At 40.0% G+C, this 15426-nt stretch overlaps 1 protein-coding gene across 2 annotated transcripts in view; it reads left to right on the top strand.

Annotated features, from left to right (window-relative positions):
- The window catches only part of RYK (receptor like tyrosine kinase), a 211694-nt gene extending 197808 nt beyond the window's left edge, over window positions 1–13886 (top strand). For both annotated transcript variants that reach the window (XM_089671227.1, XM_089671226.1), the window contains exons 12-15: window positions 1599–1708; window positions 3029–3188; window positions 10451–10587; window positions 11186–13886. In XM_089671227.1, the coding sequence (XP_089527353.1) occupies window positions 1599–1708; window positions 3029–3188; window positions 10451–10587; window positions 11186–11297 (519 nt within the window). In that variant the 3' untranslated portion in view covers window positions 11298–13886. The remainder of the gene's footprint in view (window positions 1–1598; window positions 1709–3028; window positions 3189–10450; window positions 10588–11185) is intronic.
- Window positions 13887–15426: the final 1540 nt, after the last annotated feature.

The following is a 15426-nucleotide window of genomic DNA, read 5'->3' as shown; positions in this document are numbered from 1 at the left end:
AAAGGAAACTGCATGTGTTCATAATATGACATTCGCCTCAATTCACAAATCCTAACACACAGGGATAAGTATTTAAAAAATTAAAAAAAAAGAATTATTTTTAGTTGAGGCCAATGAAATATGAAAATTGGTCACATGGCCAAAAATAGTGTCTTGGGCTTGTGTGTTAAAGCTCTGAATGGAGCATTGATCACATCTGGTGCAACCCAGGGAAGACTATGTAAAAAGCCTTGTTCCCTATGAGGCCAGTTCACACTATTATTCTACGTTGGTGTGAACTGAAGAAAAGTAGTGGATGCAGTACTTTTTTTTTATTTAAGCACAGCGTGGTGAGATTTGATCCACCTCACACCGCTCTGTTGGCATTAAAACTGCATGAAATGTCAGGAAAGTGAATTGTGAGATTAGGCATATCCACTCAGTTTCCTCCCAGCACACGCCAGCAGTCATGCTTTCATCAGGGCTTGCTGGTGTAAATAAGCACTTCATCCTATCCTTTAATCCTGGCTAGATTCCGCCTTTCATTTCTAACTATAGGGGGGGAAAAATTGTAAAAATGTAATTGATTGCCTATCAAGATAAATCAGAGGAGCCCTGAAGATTTCTAATTGGTAACCACTTAAGTGAGATATACATTGAACCCAAAACAGAGGTCTGAAAAGTCCTACACCTGGGTATAGAATCTATTCTTTGGCTTGATATTTAATACCTATATAGTACCCACATGGCTACAGGTAAATAATGGGTTTTCTCCACAGGCATCAAAAACTTCAGGAGTCAGTCTTAAGTGCTGTATAATGTGCAAAAGTATCTTGTACACCCAGTTTGTTGATGAATCTTATAACCACTTGCAGGTCATGTGGCACGCGTGGGAATGGCAGCCTATTTATTTGAATGGGCTGCTGTGCCTGCATTTTCCGTTTAAAAGAAAAAAAGGGGGGTGGGGGGTTAGGGGTTTGAGGGGGTGCACCACTTTAAAAATTCAGCCGAAGGGAAATCACATGGTCTTTTTGACCATGCAATTTCCCTGAAGCTCCTGCAAATGCACCAGGGGCTGAGATACGTGGGGGCTCCTTCAGAATGAATGGCACCATGATTTGGCTGCAGGTGCAGGAACAGATGCGATACCCGCAACCAGCCCAGTGTGACCCAGAGCTAAATGTAAAATCTGCACTTTTTTTTGCCAGAGAATTACCCAGAACACCCAAACATTATATATTTTTTTAAGCAGAGCACCTAGAGAATAAAATTGTAGGTGTTGCAATTTTTTTAATGTCACATGGTATTTGCACTGTTTTTTCAAGTGCATTTTTTGTGGAAAAAATACATTTTCATTTTAATGCACAAAATTAGGTAGATACCTAACATGTCACACTTTAAAATTGCTCATGGAATGGCAACAAAATTGGGAAGTTTTATACTTTCTGTCTTGGGGGATTCAGATATATGGATTTCAGTTGTGTATTTAGCTATTGGTTGGGGTTTACTTTACATATATGTGAATTTCTGTCATAGCATTTGTAGCAGTAGTGCTCCTGTTTGAAGGAATGCAGCCAATTCCATGATGCAGTGTATGTTTCTCAATCTCTTTCTATTAGGCTATTTCCCAGCAAGATCTTGTGCATATGGCAATTCAAATAGCCTGTGGGATGAGTTACTTGGCCAGAAGAGAAGTTATCCATAAAGACCTTGCTGCTAGGAATTGTGTGTAAGTGACTCTTCGTGCTCGTGTCATTAAAACATGTATGCTCAACATGCAGTATTGTGTGCAATAGGATCCGAGTATTACGCATGTTAACTAATTATTGACGGAAATATTCGTAAACTGTATAGCTGATTTAATACTAACAAGGTTGTACACGGAAGATACAAAAGACTAATTGTTTAACGTAAGCCTATGAGTGTGTGTGTGTATAGACTACCACTGCTTTTTTCAGAACACTGAATAAAAAGACTATAGAGGTTTCCATTGCTGGCCCCTTCTCCTTGAAATACTAGTTGTCAGTATTTTGAGGCACTGGCCTATAACTGGTGTGGAGGTCAGGATGTCTCACTTCATTCTGCCTTTAGCTGCTACATGCTTGTTTTAAATCAGTGATTCAAAGTCAGAGACAAACAATTATCATTTCCTAAAGGTAGGTAAGCAATGACGGCCTCCTAAAGTTGCAGGCTGTGGAGCTTTGATCCTGGGCCTGGCTTTGCTGACTAATAAATCACTGAAAAGTTATAAGCATGCAGTCAGTAAGTCTAAACTTCCACCCTACATAAATTGTCTCAACTCAGTGACTCATTAGATTTTGAAGCCAGGGCAAGGATGAGAGCCCAGAGCCTGTACCCTTACTGGAAATTTGCAGTGGCAGTTTCCATATTTCTATCCACACAGGTTCCCTTTTAAAGCAAAGCTTTTTCTTTTAGCAATTAGTCCTGCTAGCCCCAAAGGAAACATTACTACAACCTGCTTCTGACATAACAAAATCAAAGGTCTAATGTAGGAAAGGGCTGACATTGCAATGTTAATAGCAGTAACACAAGCTTGTCTAAAGCATATCCCAGACCTTTTTGGTAAATATGAATATTTTCATGCAGTTATTTCATGGTAGCCTGGTACTCTATAATTTCAAATTGCTGGTTCCCTGATGTGCTATACAGGCCTGCATAGCAAGAATTCAAATTACACTTTGATGACTGAGGCTGGTTTAATACAGGATTTGAGAATGTTCACACAGTAAAATGTGTGAAGTTTCACTTAAATTGTCTAATCTTGTGAAAAGAAAATCCGGGCTTACATCTACTATCTGCACATGATTGGATAACGTAAGTGAATATCCACACAATTTATTGTATGAACATTTTAAATCCTTATGTTAATTATCCTTAAGTCCACTAAATGACCGAGTAGAGGGCATGACACATCTCGCCCCATATGTAGAAATTCTGCCATCTAGACTTCCATTTCAAGAATCATATGCTTTCCTAAAACTCTGTTTTATGTAATATATACTTTGACTTGCTTTGCCAATTTTTTCAGGATTGATGAGTCTCTTCAAGTGAAGATTACAGATAACGCACTATCCCGTGATCTCTTCCCTATGGATTACCATTGTCTTGGAGACAATGAAAACCGTCCGGTACGATGGATGTCTCTTGAGAGTTTGGTTAACAAGGAGTTCTCGAGTGCTGGTGATGTGGTGAGTCCTGCCTTTTGTGGTAAATGTTATATATTGTTTAGTTTGTTTAGCTAATCTAGACTAAATATAATGCTTTTTTCAGAAATAGGTCTGATATGAAGGCCAGGGTCACATCTGTAGTACGGTAACTAACTACTGTGTGTTGCATCCCTGAAAAAAGGGGTCTGGTTCAGTTTTAACCACACTGGGGTCCATTGGCAGCCCATTCAAAATGAGTGCAGTACCTTAACACAGCATACCCAAGAGATGTGAAGCCGGCCCAAATCTTTGTATGGACTGTAGAAGGCTGCACAATGAGACAGTGGGTATGATTGAAATCTGGTAATGAAATGGTAGGTTTTGCTAGAGTAGGTTCAGTGGCTTAGAGAAATCTTCCCATAATTTTCAAAATTGTTTTAGAACATTGCTACCCAGCAAATGCAGTCCGCTACAATACACGAACACACACACAGAATTGACACAGATTGCATTGCAGCTCCAGATTAATTGTATTTCAGAAAAAGCTGTCTTTTTATGTACAAGTGCCAAGCAGTTTATCGTTAACATTTTATTAGAACCTGGATTTCTGCTTTAACCACTTGCCTACTGGGCACTTATTGCCCCTTTGTACCCAGGCCAATGTTCAGCTTTCAGCGCTGTCACATTTTGAATGACAATTACACTGTCCTGAAACACTACCCATATGAAACTTTTTTTAAAACATTTTCACACAAATGGAGCTTTCTTTTGGTGGCATTTAATCGCCGCTGGGTGATTTACCTTTTGCACTATAAACAAAAAAAGAGCAAAACATTTGAAAGGAAAAAAGTTTTTCTATGTTTCTATTATAAAATTTTGCAAACGGGTAATTTCTCTCCTTCACTGATGTGCGTTGTTGAGGCATCACTGATGGGCACTGGTAGGCGGCACTGATGATGCTGCACTGATATGCAACAATGTTGGGCACTGACTGATGGCACTGCTGTGCACAGGTGGGTGACACTACTAGGCACTGATGGGTGGCACTTGTGGGCGGCACTGCTTGACACTTGTGGGCGTTGCTGCTGGGCACAGGTGGGCGGCACTGCTGAATACTGATCATCAGTGCCCTGATGATCGGTGCCGATCTGTCCTCTGACAATTGCCGTTTATCGGCAGTACTTTCCTCACGCTGTGCAAGCATGAGGAAAGTGCAGCTGATAACCAGCAACTGCATTTACGGTGATATGCTGTGTGATTTGGACACGGCTGATCACGTGGTAAAAGGCCGTTGTGATTAGCCTTTTACCATATCGTGTTATCAGCTGTGTCCATAGGACACCGCAATCACGGAGATCGCCAAGGGTGTGCGGGAGGGTGCATTCTGGGAGGACGTCATTCGGCTATATCCCGGTTGTCAAGTGGTTAAACAAGCGCTCTGTCCGGATTACAGCCATATATGCAACTCTTTATACCACTGTACATCACCAGAGCAGCCAAATGTAATGTAATATTGGTCTACTTATTAGAAGAAATACCCTGAATTATAATGGATAAGTAGTCGTAGATCCTTCTATGTCTTTGGCAATGTGCACACAGTACTTTCCAGTTAGTCATGATAATATAAATGCCAAGAACTAGAAACTGCTTTTCAGCATGGTTGTAATTAGGACTAAACAGTTTGACTCAGCACCTGGCTGTTTGTCTCAAAGTGAAGAAGAATGGGCTAGTCGCTGACCTTTTCATGAAACAGGTTATCAGAACTGTGAGTTCCTTCCTGCTGATATTATGGTGCATTTTTATTTCTGCTGAATTTTAACATGGTGATAAACCATTGAAGTATGTTACTTTATGGTAGCATAGCTTGTATTCCCTTGTTAAAGGCAAATGTCAATCATAAACTACAATTCCTCATAACACTAATACAGGTTTTATTAGGAAAGTAACATTGTAGGCATGAGATTTGATTTCACATTCCACATTGCTTTTGCTACCAAAATTAGTGTTTGCTGTAAATTGCCTCCTCCAGTGTTCCTGTTTCTTGTTGCCAGGGGCTGCCATTTTGCTGAGAGCAACTGAGCATGTGCAGAGCAGGGTGAGACAGTGTATTGCTGGGTTTTAACCACTTCAAGTCTGGACCCTTTCACCCCCTTCCTGTCCAGGCCAATTTTCAGCTCTCAGTGCTATCACACTTTGAATGACAATTGCACAGTCATGTAACATTGTACCCATATGAATATTTTAGCATTTTTTTGAGACAGATAACATTTTATTTTGGTAGTATTTATTCAGCACTGGGATTTTTTTTTTTTGCTATATAAATGAAAAAGTCCAAACATTTTGAAAAGTGTTTTTCCTATAAAATTTGAAAATAAATAATCTTTCTTCATAAATCTTGGCCAAAATGTATTCATCTATCTTTTTTAGTAAAAAAAAAAATAACCCAAATTAGTTTATAACCAAAAATGTATAATTTTTTCAAAAAGTTTTGATTTGTTTTTTATTTTTCATGTTGTTATTTATGTTTTTTTTGTTGTTTTTTAACATACCATCACCGTAGCAGTACAGTGTCACCATAGTGACATTCTACTACTTGTGGAGGGGTGATGAAGATTTTTTTTTCTCTTTTTTTTACACGGATTGCTTTTACACCCATAAAGGCTGAAAAAGCAATAATTTCTCCTCTCTGGCTGCATTCTTGTAGCCATTGAGAAATACTGTGAGAGCTGTGATTGGTCACACCTTGTCACATGGTACAAGGCTGTTGTGAATAGCCTTGTACCATGTGACCTCTGTGATCATTCACAGATTTCACAAGTAGTAAGCAATGATGTCAGGACGTGACATCTTGTTTACTACTATTCCTGTGATCACTGATTGGTCAGTCAGTGATCACATCAATCAAGACCTCACACAGAGGTCCCGTACAGCGACCGGTGTGCTGCTGTGCCCTCCGGACACAGCGGGCACCGGATCACGGTGCTGCGCTCTCCCAGGCAGCGCGCACAGGCAGTGAATGCGGAGGCTGTTTATAACCAGCCACACCCGCTCCTGCACTGCTCCCGTCAGCCGTTTATGTACATGGGCTAGACGAGAAGTGGTTAAACAGTATAGGCATGTATTTTTAATGATGTAGATAGCTATACCTTCAAAAGGGTCAGCCTGAAGTGTGAAGCAGCAAAAGTTCCACTTTTAAGCAGTAGTACCACAGGTTGTACCTACTAGATAAAACAGAGAGGTTTCCACAAAGCACCCTGCAGTCTTTCTAATTGCACTTATCCGCCAACATAAGTAGAGAAAACACCTGACACAACATGATGTATTGCTCGCTAGTATGAGTTTTCTTCCTATGTGTAGTTTATAGAAACTAGTTTCCTAATGCGAACATTACTCAGAATTGAGCAATCTTGTAACAGCTCCCAGCACACGGAAGCTTGAATGGTGATTTGTAGCAGGGTTTTTGTTAGCTCTTTTATGTAGACCTATGTAAAGCTTACACTTTACTTGTAGCGAGATTCTGCTTCCCAACATGGGCATGTTGATGAAACTGAATAACATAGTTGGTGCCCACTCTTCCTATATACATACAGAAATGGAACGACCTCTAACTGGAATCTATACTTCACTTTGTACTGTTAAATTTTTCACTCTACCCAGAGAGTTTGGAACAAGATGTGTGCTTGTTTGGATAAAGAACAAATGCCTCAGCCTGGAAAATATTTCATTCACTGCTGAGAACGCCTTAGTCTTAAATCGATCACTAGAAGAGATGTTATGGCTATCTTTCTGGTAATGATGGGTATGATGGGAAGCTTTGTAATGTGTATGTGAAATTACAATTCCCTAAAACCAGCCTGAAGGCTATGACGTTTTCCTTGGGCCCCTTACAAAGCTGCAGAGGCTAATTATTACCACCAGAACTTCTCGGTGTGCCTGTTTGCTGCAGCTATTACTAAAGAGAATAATGGTATCACACTTCCACAACATATTGTCCTGTAGAAGTAAGGGCAAAACCTTTTCATTTTGTATAGAGTATTGCAACATTATGATCTGTCCATTTGTTTTTTTTTGCTATCTGTATCCCATTGCAGAGATTTTCCTTTTTTTTTTTTTTATTAGAAGCTGATTGGCTACCATGCATAGCTGCATCAGTTTTAGTAAATCAACCCCAGAGCTGAGATCCACATAAGATGTAGACGGTTACCATTTTCACAATTAGCAGTGATTTTACAGGGTTCATAAAAATACAGATCATGATTGGCGTTTTCATGACTTGCAAAGTAAAATAAGTCAATATAAGGTTATTTGAAATATATTCCCATTCCATACAGTGCTTTGTAAGCTTTACACAACAATACCTATTCTTTTTGTAACTTAGAATGTGAAGCAGATAACGGACAGAAAAAAACAATGCATTATTCAATATGAAAACTGTCACAATTAAACCCATTCAAAGCTTATCAAATCTCAAGACTTCTTGAGATACCAAGTCCCCTGTGCCCAGTACATTGCTGAAAAGTCCTGTTTTTATAAGACTTGTGAAATCGTAGACTTCCTTCTATTGAAGCAGTGCTTGAGAGACTAGTTCCCAGCCCAGTGTCCTAATAGTTGACCTGGCTCTGGAAAGGGTCATGGCTTTTCTGAGTCCCAATCCCTGTGGAGTACTCCATATTGTTTGGTGAATTGAAGTGTGATTTATGTTTGACATTTCTTTGGTTTCAGTAACTTTAAGTGGAAATTGAGTAAGTCCTGAACTGTGGGTGAGAGTTAGTCAAGAAGGTAAAGGAACAGTCAGTATCCTTTATGTTCAAGTTATGTGCGTAATCAAGTGCTGTTACGTATGTGTTGATCCAGAAATCTGACTTCATTTCAAAAGAATGTGATTATTTTTTTGTACTGCAATTTGTTCAACTCAAGCATGTGATCGTTGATTTGCAGTTGCAGATTCCAAACATCAGCAGATTTGGGCCTCATTTAGAATAGATTGCTGTGTACAAAAGCGGTTAAACACTGTATCTGAACAGAGCAGCACTGTTTGCATTCAGGGGTAACATTTTGGGACACCGGTAATAGCATGCAGCCAAAGCAAAGTCTGCAAGCCGAGCCAGTCTGAGCCCTTAATATGTAAATGCTTGGATGAACAGTTACATGTAAATAGCAGCAGTACCAGCCATTTTGTTGTATAGGGTACAAATCTAACTGCACTGCTGCTGGACACAGTGTGTAGCGTGTACATGGGGCTGAAGTTTCTCCACTGCAGATACTTGAAGAGGAGAATCTGAACTGTCTGAATTGGGCCCTTGGCACCTTGACCAGATTTTCCACACAACAGCCTGAGCAAACATAGCAGACTCCATCAAAGCACCAGGCATGGCACAGAGTGTGTTCTGTTAGTTTGTTTTATATCCAATATTCAGTGAGTTTGACAGCTGAACATGTGTTTTTGTGTGAATTATGTCCTTGTTATTGTTGGGTCTGTTGGCACAGTTCTGTTTGCCTTGTTGCCCACCCTTCTCTTTCATTGCTTGGTGATGTCCTAGGGCGTATGAATATTTGAGCCTGTGCCTTGTACTGTTGATTAAGAAATTTTGACTTACCTGAAAATTCCATATCTTCATTTACAGCACAGGCCATCCTCCCCTGTTTTTTAGCAAGCATTTTGAAGTAACACAAAAACAGAGGACTCACAGAGTAGGGTAGGTTTATAGGGGATGCCCAGGAGGCATGTCTTCAGAAGCTTTGCCAGTGTCCAATCACCTGAAGGTATCGGCCTATAACCCAGGGTCTAAGAATACTGAGCCTGTGTCCTGTAATGTACTCCCAAGTTATGGGATTTGCTGGTTAGTCAAAATTCCTTTTTTCCAATACACTTTTACCTAAAATTTGGAGATGTGACCACCTCCTTTTCAGTCTTTCACCAAACCATTCCTGCTGTATAACGGATGTTTTGACTCCGCTAATGCCTCTCCTGCCTTCCAGTCAGTCCTGCACTGGCTTTTGTTGTACACCCGATACAAATCAGATTCCTGGTTTTGTAATGCTTTGAGTTATTTGATTTTTACCACCGATGCACTATTATCATAGCTCCTGCTTTCAAAAGTCTTACCAGTTGTTGTGTTTTTGTATTTGGTGAAAATGTGACGTGAAATGTTTTAATTTTACCATTGACAAAAAAATAGTGCAGCTTCGCCAAATACAAACTATTACAAGCTTAAAACGTGCTATGAATACAATATTCATAGTTTGCAAAAACCATTCACAATGTTAAAAATTAATACTGAAAAGTATACCAGTGTAAGTAATGTCCAAAAGTGAATAAGTCCAAAGTGTATGATAAATATCACCACAAAAAGTATGTTTTCCACCGGCTAATTGGAATCTTCTCCACTACTCGTGAGCAACAGAACTAAAGTGCACTCACCAACATGAAGTCCTCATGCACACTGGACGTTTTTACAGCTGCTGCTTTTGGCATTTTTTTCTACAGCCAATAAACTCCCCAGCATGTAATCCTATGTGGCCATGCACACACAGACTATAATCAGCATTTTTTGGTTGGAAAAACCCCCCAGAACTAGTGGGTTTCTAGAGGAGTTTTTTAGCTGTAAAAATGCTCTAATGCTGAAAAATGCAGTAAAACACAAACCAGCGTTTTTGGACTTTTTTTTAGAGAAACATTTTTTTTGGTAAAAAAAAAACAAACCCAAAAACGCAGCTAAACGCTAATGCAAAAACACTGAAAAACCTGACGTTTTTAACATGACTTTACATAGCGAATGTTGCCAGCGTTCTTAAAACGCCCAGTGTGCATGGAGCCTAAAGCCGCTAGAGGGAAGCTACAACGTGCACGTTTGTATTAGTAGAATCCTGCACACATGGTCAACCAGCTCCATCATCACAATGGAGACACTGGGAAATGGTAGTACCTCTTCTCACCACTGGGGACAGTCAGAAGGTTTGCTTGATATAGTCAAGAAAAAAATGTGGCGGTAGTAGAGCAGCCTATTGCTCAGCATGAACCTTCAGTATTCATTTTGAACATTGCGGAAGTTTTTCGCACAGTACAATTATTGTATGGATAGCACATGTTTTAAGCTTGGAATATTTTGTATTTGCAGGTGCTGCTCTATTTTCTTTGTCATTTTGTTTGGGTACTATATATTTACCTATTGCAAGTTTGCCATTCCTTTTCTTTTCTGCTGACCTTCTTTTTATGTTTTCACCATTCATTTTGCCATTACCTGTTACTTGGGAATGTAGAAAGGACACATTGTTGTATGCTAACCATACATGTTTCTTTGCAGTGGGCATTTGGTGTAACCTTGTGGGAGCTGATGACACTGGGCCAGACTCCTTATGTTGATATTGATCCTTTTGAAATGGCTGCTTACCTTAAGGACGGCTACAGAATAGCTCAGCCAATCAACTGTCCTGATGAGCTGTAAGTATGATGTATTTACCTGCTCATAAATTGGTACATTGCTCTTGAATCCAAGCACCTGGCAGGTGGTTTTCACAGGCTCATGCATATGTTTAAGAGGTGAACCATTTAATTTTAGTGGATTTTACTTAATATGGACTGATGTAAATTATGTGTCAGCCAGCATTGGCTGCAGGGGAGAGGAGAGTGTGGTTGACAATAGTTGGCATTGCCTGGGAGCAGTGATTTGGAGGGCCAGGTCAACACCTTGAACTTATTGTTATGTTCCTCAAACAATTCTTGAATTTATTGGCTCAGGCCATCTACTTCCATTGCTCTGTGGTTCCGTTCTAATGCTTACATGCCCACTGTAGGCGCTTTTAGGAGCTTTTTCCCCCACTGTAGGCGCTTTTAAATTATGTAATGCATGACATGGTTACCCACAGTAGGTGCTAAGCACCTGACTAGGGTTCACAGACAACCACTGGTTGACCCCACTGTTGTCGTGGTTAGTAATACTTTTGTGGATGCAGCTCAAACCTTTCTGCTTGTTGACCTTACTGTTGTAATGATTATCATGGATGTAACTCTAACCTTTCAAATCTTTGTCACCACACAGGTTTGCAGTTATGGCATGTTGTTGGGCTCTGGACCCAGAAGAAAGACCCAAGTTTCAACAGCTGGTGCAATGTCTAACTGAATTCCACTCAGCACTCGGTGCCTATGTCTGAGACCAGCTTGATAATAGCACGAAAAATATCGCACAGCATGGACTAGATGGACATCCTCCCCCTGTATAAATCTTTCACAGCACAGTGCCTTAGGATCATATGTTAATCTTACGTTTTTAACCTTTCCCTGTAAAATACTTTTATATCCAGTATTTTTTAGCTATTAGGTTTTGTTTTTTCCTGGAACTGGTCAGGAGTGAACACTTCACAAAGAAACACAATATACCTTTCGTTCCAGGAGCAAAACACTATAATTTTTCAACAAGGGACATCTTGATGCTATACAGACATTTGTACTTTATAAATAATGGACTTTTTAAACTATCTTCTTTGTTACTTTTTTTAATATATAGGTCTGTGTATTTTTTTTTTTAAATATTTGTTATGTTTTGATGTCTTTAAGATGCATTGTTCCTTTTTAAAAGGGTGAAAAGATAAGTTATAACACTTGACAATGCCTCGTCATGTATACTTATTTACATTTTGTGACGCAGCAGTTCAGTTTGTACAGAAAAGTTTTATATTTTCATGTTCTGCTCTCACAGCATTGCTATTTCAGATGCGAGGTACACTCTGCTGCTATAAAGACCTGGAATACGTCTGTGGTCTTTGTAACAGCAATATGGATATGGTACATTCTGGTTAGCACGTGTGCTTGATCAGTTATTTTCTGTGCTATTTCGTTTTATAAAATGCCAACACTACATATTGGTTATCATTGCTCTTACAAAATTCAGGCATTCTTATTGGGAACTGGCTGTGAAATACAGTAAAAGAGATTTTCTTCAGCATGGCAACTTGCCACAAAGTTGCATTGCTGATAGTCCGGGTTCCTTGCAGTGCACCCATTAATGTGGTCTCTTGGGCTGGATTTATACTGTTCTGTGTGAATGCAGTTCTTGTGGTAATGTGCACACACGTAGGTAGGAATGACCTCATAGAATCCCTCTTTGTCTTTCACACTGAACTGCAGCACATAGATTTGAACCAAACTACATTTTTTCTTAGCATGTACTTACATACAGGAAAAGTGAAAGTTTTACTGCCACAAAACCTTCAAGTGTAATTAGGCCCTTAAACAAATCTTGAGAGGAATATGGAAGTTGTCATTGGTGAACAACCTTCTAGAAATGCCATTTACTTGGCTAATGACCCTTTGAGTCGCTAACCTGTGCAGTTGATGAGCTTCATCTGCATACTTGTTTTGGGTGAGTCACTTCAAGTGTTGACGCCAAGTAGCTGGAATTTTTGGTAGGAAAGATCAACGATGGCATCCTTTATGTTTCCTACATGATGGCATTTACCTTTTAAAATGTATGCTATTATTTCCTTGATAGAGCCCACAGCAACTCTTATCCTCGTGTTTTTTTAGTTCATATACAACCAAGAGGACCAGTCACAAAAATTTCAAGGGTAGGCGACCTGTCAAGTACACTACCGAAACTTTTGTCAGGGGACATCTTGCACCTGGTTCAGAGTAAGGCTTGCTCAGTAAGGCCTCTTGATTAACCAAAAATGAAACAAACTGGTTGCTGTCCTTTTTCTTTCCATATAGCACCATCTTGATTTACCTAATTGCTATTGTGGGAAAATTCTTGGGAGAGGATTGCAGCTGACAGGAATCTGTCAGAATATAGAGTATGGGAGCTGGTGACAGTGAAAGAGGGTTATTCTCCCTTACAGCAGCTGTTGCTTTCAAAATCACTGAGGCTCTACCTACACAGAAACTACAAGTCCTGTTGATCACCGCCACGGATGGATTTGTAGTTCTCAGTGGACTGCGAGGTCCCTGGTGAGCATTCTTGTAGTCCATTGACACTGGTGCCAGTATTCCAACAGAAAACGTGTACGCAGGTACAAGCTAAAAGCTGGAAGACATGTCTGCAGGAGCCTGGCCTTGCACCTGTGATCCACAGATTGCTGGTGTGCTGCTTTGCAGACACCTGGAGGGAAAAAAAAGTGTACATTTATTTTCTGCAAAAATGTGTGCATTTATTTATTTATTTTTTCCCTGAAAGGTGAACTTCACCTTTTTAATCCTGATTCACTTTAGCGAGTCACAAACCTAGAACAAGCATGTTCCAAAGGCCAATTCTATTCCTGCTCGGACAGGATTTTTTTTTTTTTTTTTTTTTTTTAAGTGATTTATAAATTTTCACATCGCCACTGACCCTTATTCAATATGCCTGTAAATATAACTTGGGAGCTAAATGATGAATGACTTCATAAAGTAAAATGGTTTCTATTACTAATCAATATCTTTATAATGCTGAGAATGTAGGTTTGCCCCATTATGTTAGACAAACTTAAAAAAGTTTACCAAAATTGTCCTGTGTCTTAAATTGTGAGTATGATGGGTTGTACATTTGGTGATTTTGTTTCCATCCAGTGCCACATGAAACCACTCTCCAAATACAAGTATCAAATTGGCTGCCAACCAATTACTCAGCATAATACATGGAAGGTTTCCAATCCATTTTTACCAGTGTTATGTTGAATGAAAGAGTCTGATCATTAGTGTGTGGGAAAGCTATACGTTTCATAGGACCGTGTATATATTTTAAATAAATAAAAGTGTTATAAAACCTGTCTGGTTCACATTGCTCTCAACAAAATTTACCTTTCAAGAGTTTTTATTCTTTACATTTAAAGCAAACCTCAAGCCAAAAATAAAAATGAATAGCCAGTTAAAGGAGATGTACAGCCAAAGCTATTTTGGCTGTACTTCTGTGAATCACAGGGCTGCAGTTCATTCTGCACTCCTGTGACTCGTCAGCTGACATCACTCAGCCGATCCAGGCTGGGAAAAGATCCCAAAAATCAGGATCCACCCCAGAGTCAGGTGTGGCACCTGGCTCAGCCTCTCAGCGATCTGCTGAGAGCCTGAGCCAGCCTCCACAGCCCAGCGCTCCTGTGAGCGTGGGGGTTGGGGGTAGAGCAGACAGCGGTGACTGACTGTCACCGCTGTCTACTCAAAGTTCTCACCCTTAGAGCCGTTGGGGGACAGATGCTGCATCCACCTAGGGAAGTATGATTTTTAATTTAAAAAAAAAAAGGAAATACCATACTTCTCTTTTAAGATGAATTACGTTTTTGCTGCAATAGTCAGCTTCAGTCCAGAGATTTCCTGCAGTATGTTTTTTTTTTTCTCTCCCTTTTCATTGATTAGCCACATCATTATGACTACCCACTATAACCTGTCGAGGCAAGCACTCCACCAGACCTCTGAAGGTATGCTGTGGTATTAGAGGATCTGCTACTGTCAGCTTGATCTCAAAGTCCTGAGGTGGAACCTCCATGGATCAGACTTTGTTTTCCAGTGTTTTCTAATTTGATTGAGATCTGGAGGCCGGGTCAACACCTTGAACTCATTGTTATGTTCCTCAAACAATTCTTGAATTTATCGGATTAGGCCACCTTCCATTGCTCTGTGGTTCAGTTCACATGCACACTGTAGGCACTTTTGGCTGTGAACACAGGATGACCACCCTGAACTGTTTTGAGATGCACAGCCCCATGCTCAATGTGATGTGTGCACGCTGACACTGTTCTATTGAAACCAGCATTTATTTTTTTTCAGCAATTTGAACTACAGTAGCTTTTTTTTCCTTGTTTAAATCAATTGCTAAAGTAGCTTTTTTTATTGGATTGGTCTACATGGGCCAGCCTTTGCATCAATGAGTCTTAGCCACACATGCCTCTGTCCTTCCTTGGACATTAAATTTGGCCCTTGTCAAAGTTGCGCAATTCCTATGTTTCTACTACTTCCTAGACTACTTTCAACACGTTCTCTTCAGGGATAACATGGTCCATTACGGTCTACTATATCCCACCCACTTTTGGATGCTATTGTAATGAGATAATCAATGTTGTTCCCGTTACCTGTCAGTGGTCAAAATGTTATGGCTGATTGGTGTATGTCCTCAATCTGTTGGCCAGCAAAATTTAATTCCCTTCCCGTTCCCAGGTCATCCTCTGCCATCAGCCAGTGACTGGACAGTGAAAAGAGAAGCAGCACAGTTATTAGCTCATCTCTCTGCCACTCTTCCTATGAGCATTTTCCTTGTCAGCGCATAAATTTAGTTGGTTCCAGGATAAACACAGCTTGTCTTGCAAAATGTCACCTCCT

This window comes from Staurois parvus, unplaced genomic scaffold, assembly GCF_062004578.1.
Source record: "Staurois parvus isolate SC_StPar_1 unplaced genomic scaffold, SC_StPar_1.0 ptg000102l, whole genome shotgun sequence".
Lineage (NCBI taxonomy): Eukaryota > Metazoa > Chordata > Amphibia > Anura > Ranidae > Staurois > Staurois parvus.
This window is presented reverse-complemented; position numbering and strand designations above follow the sequence as displayed.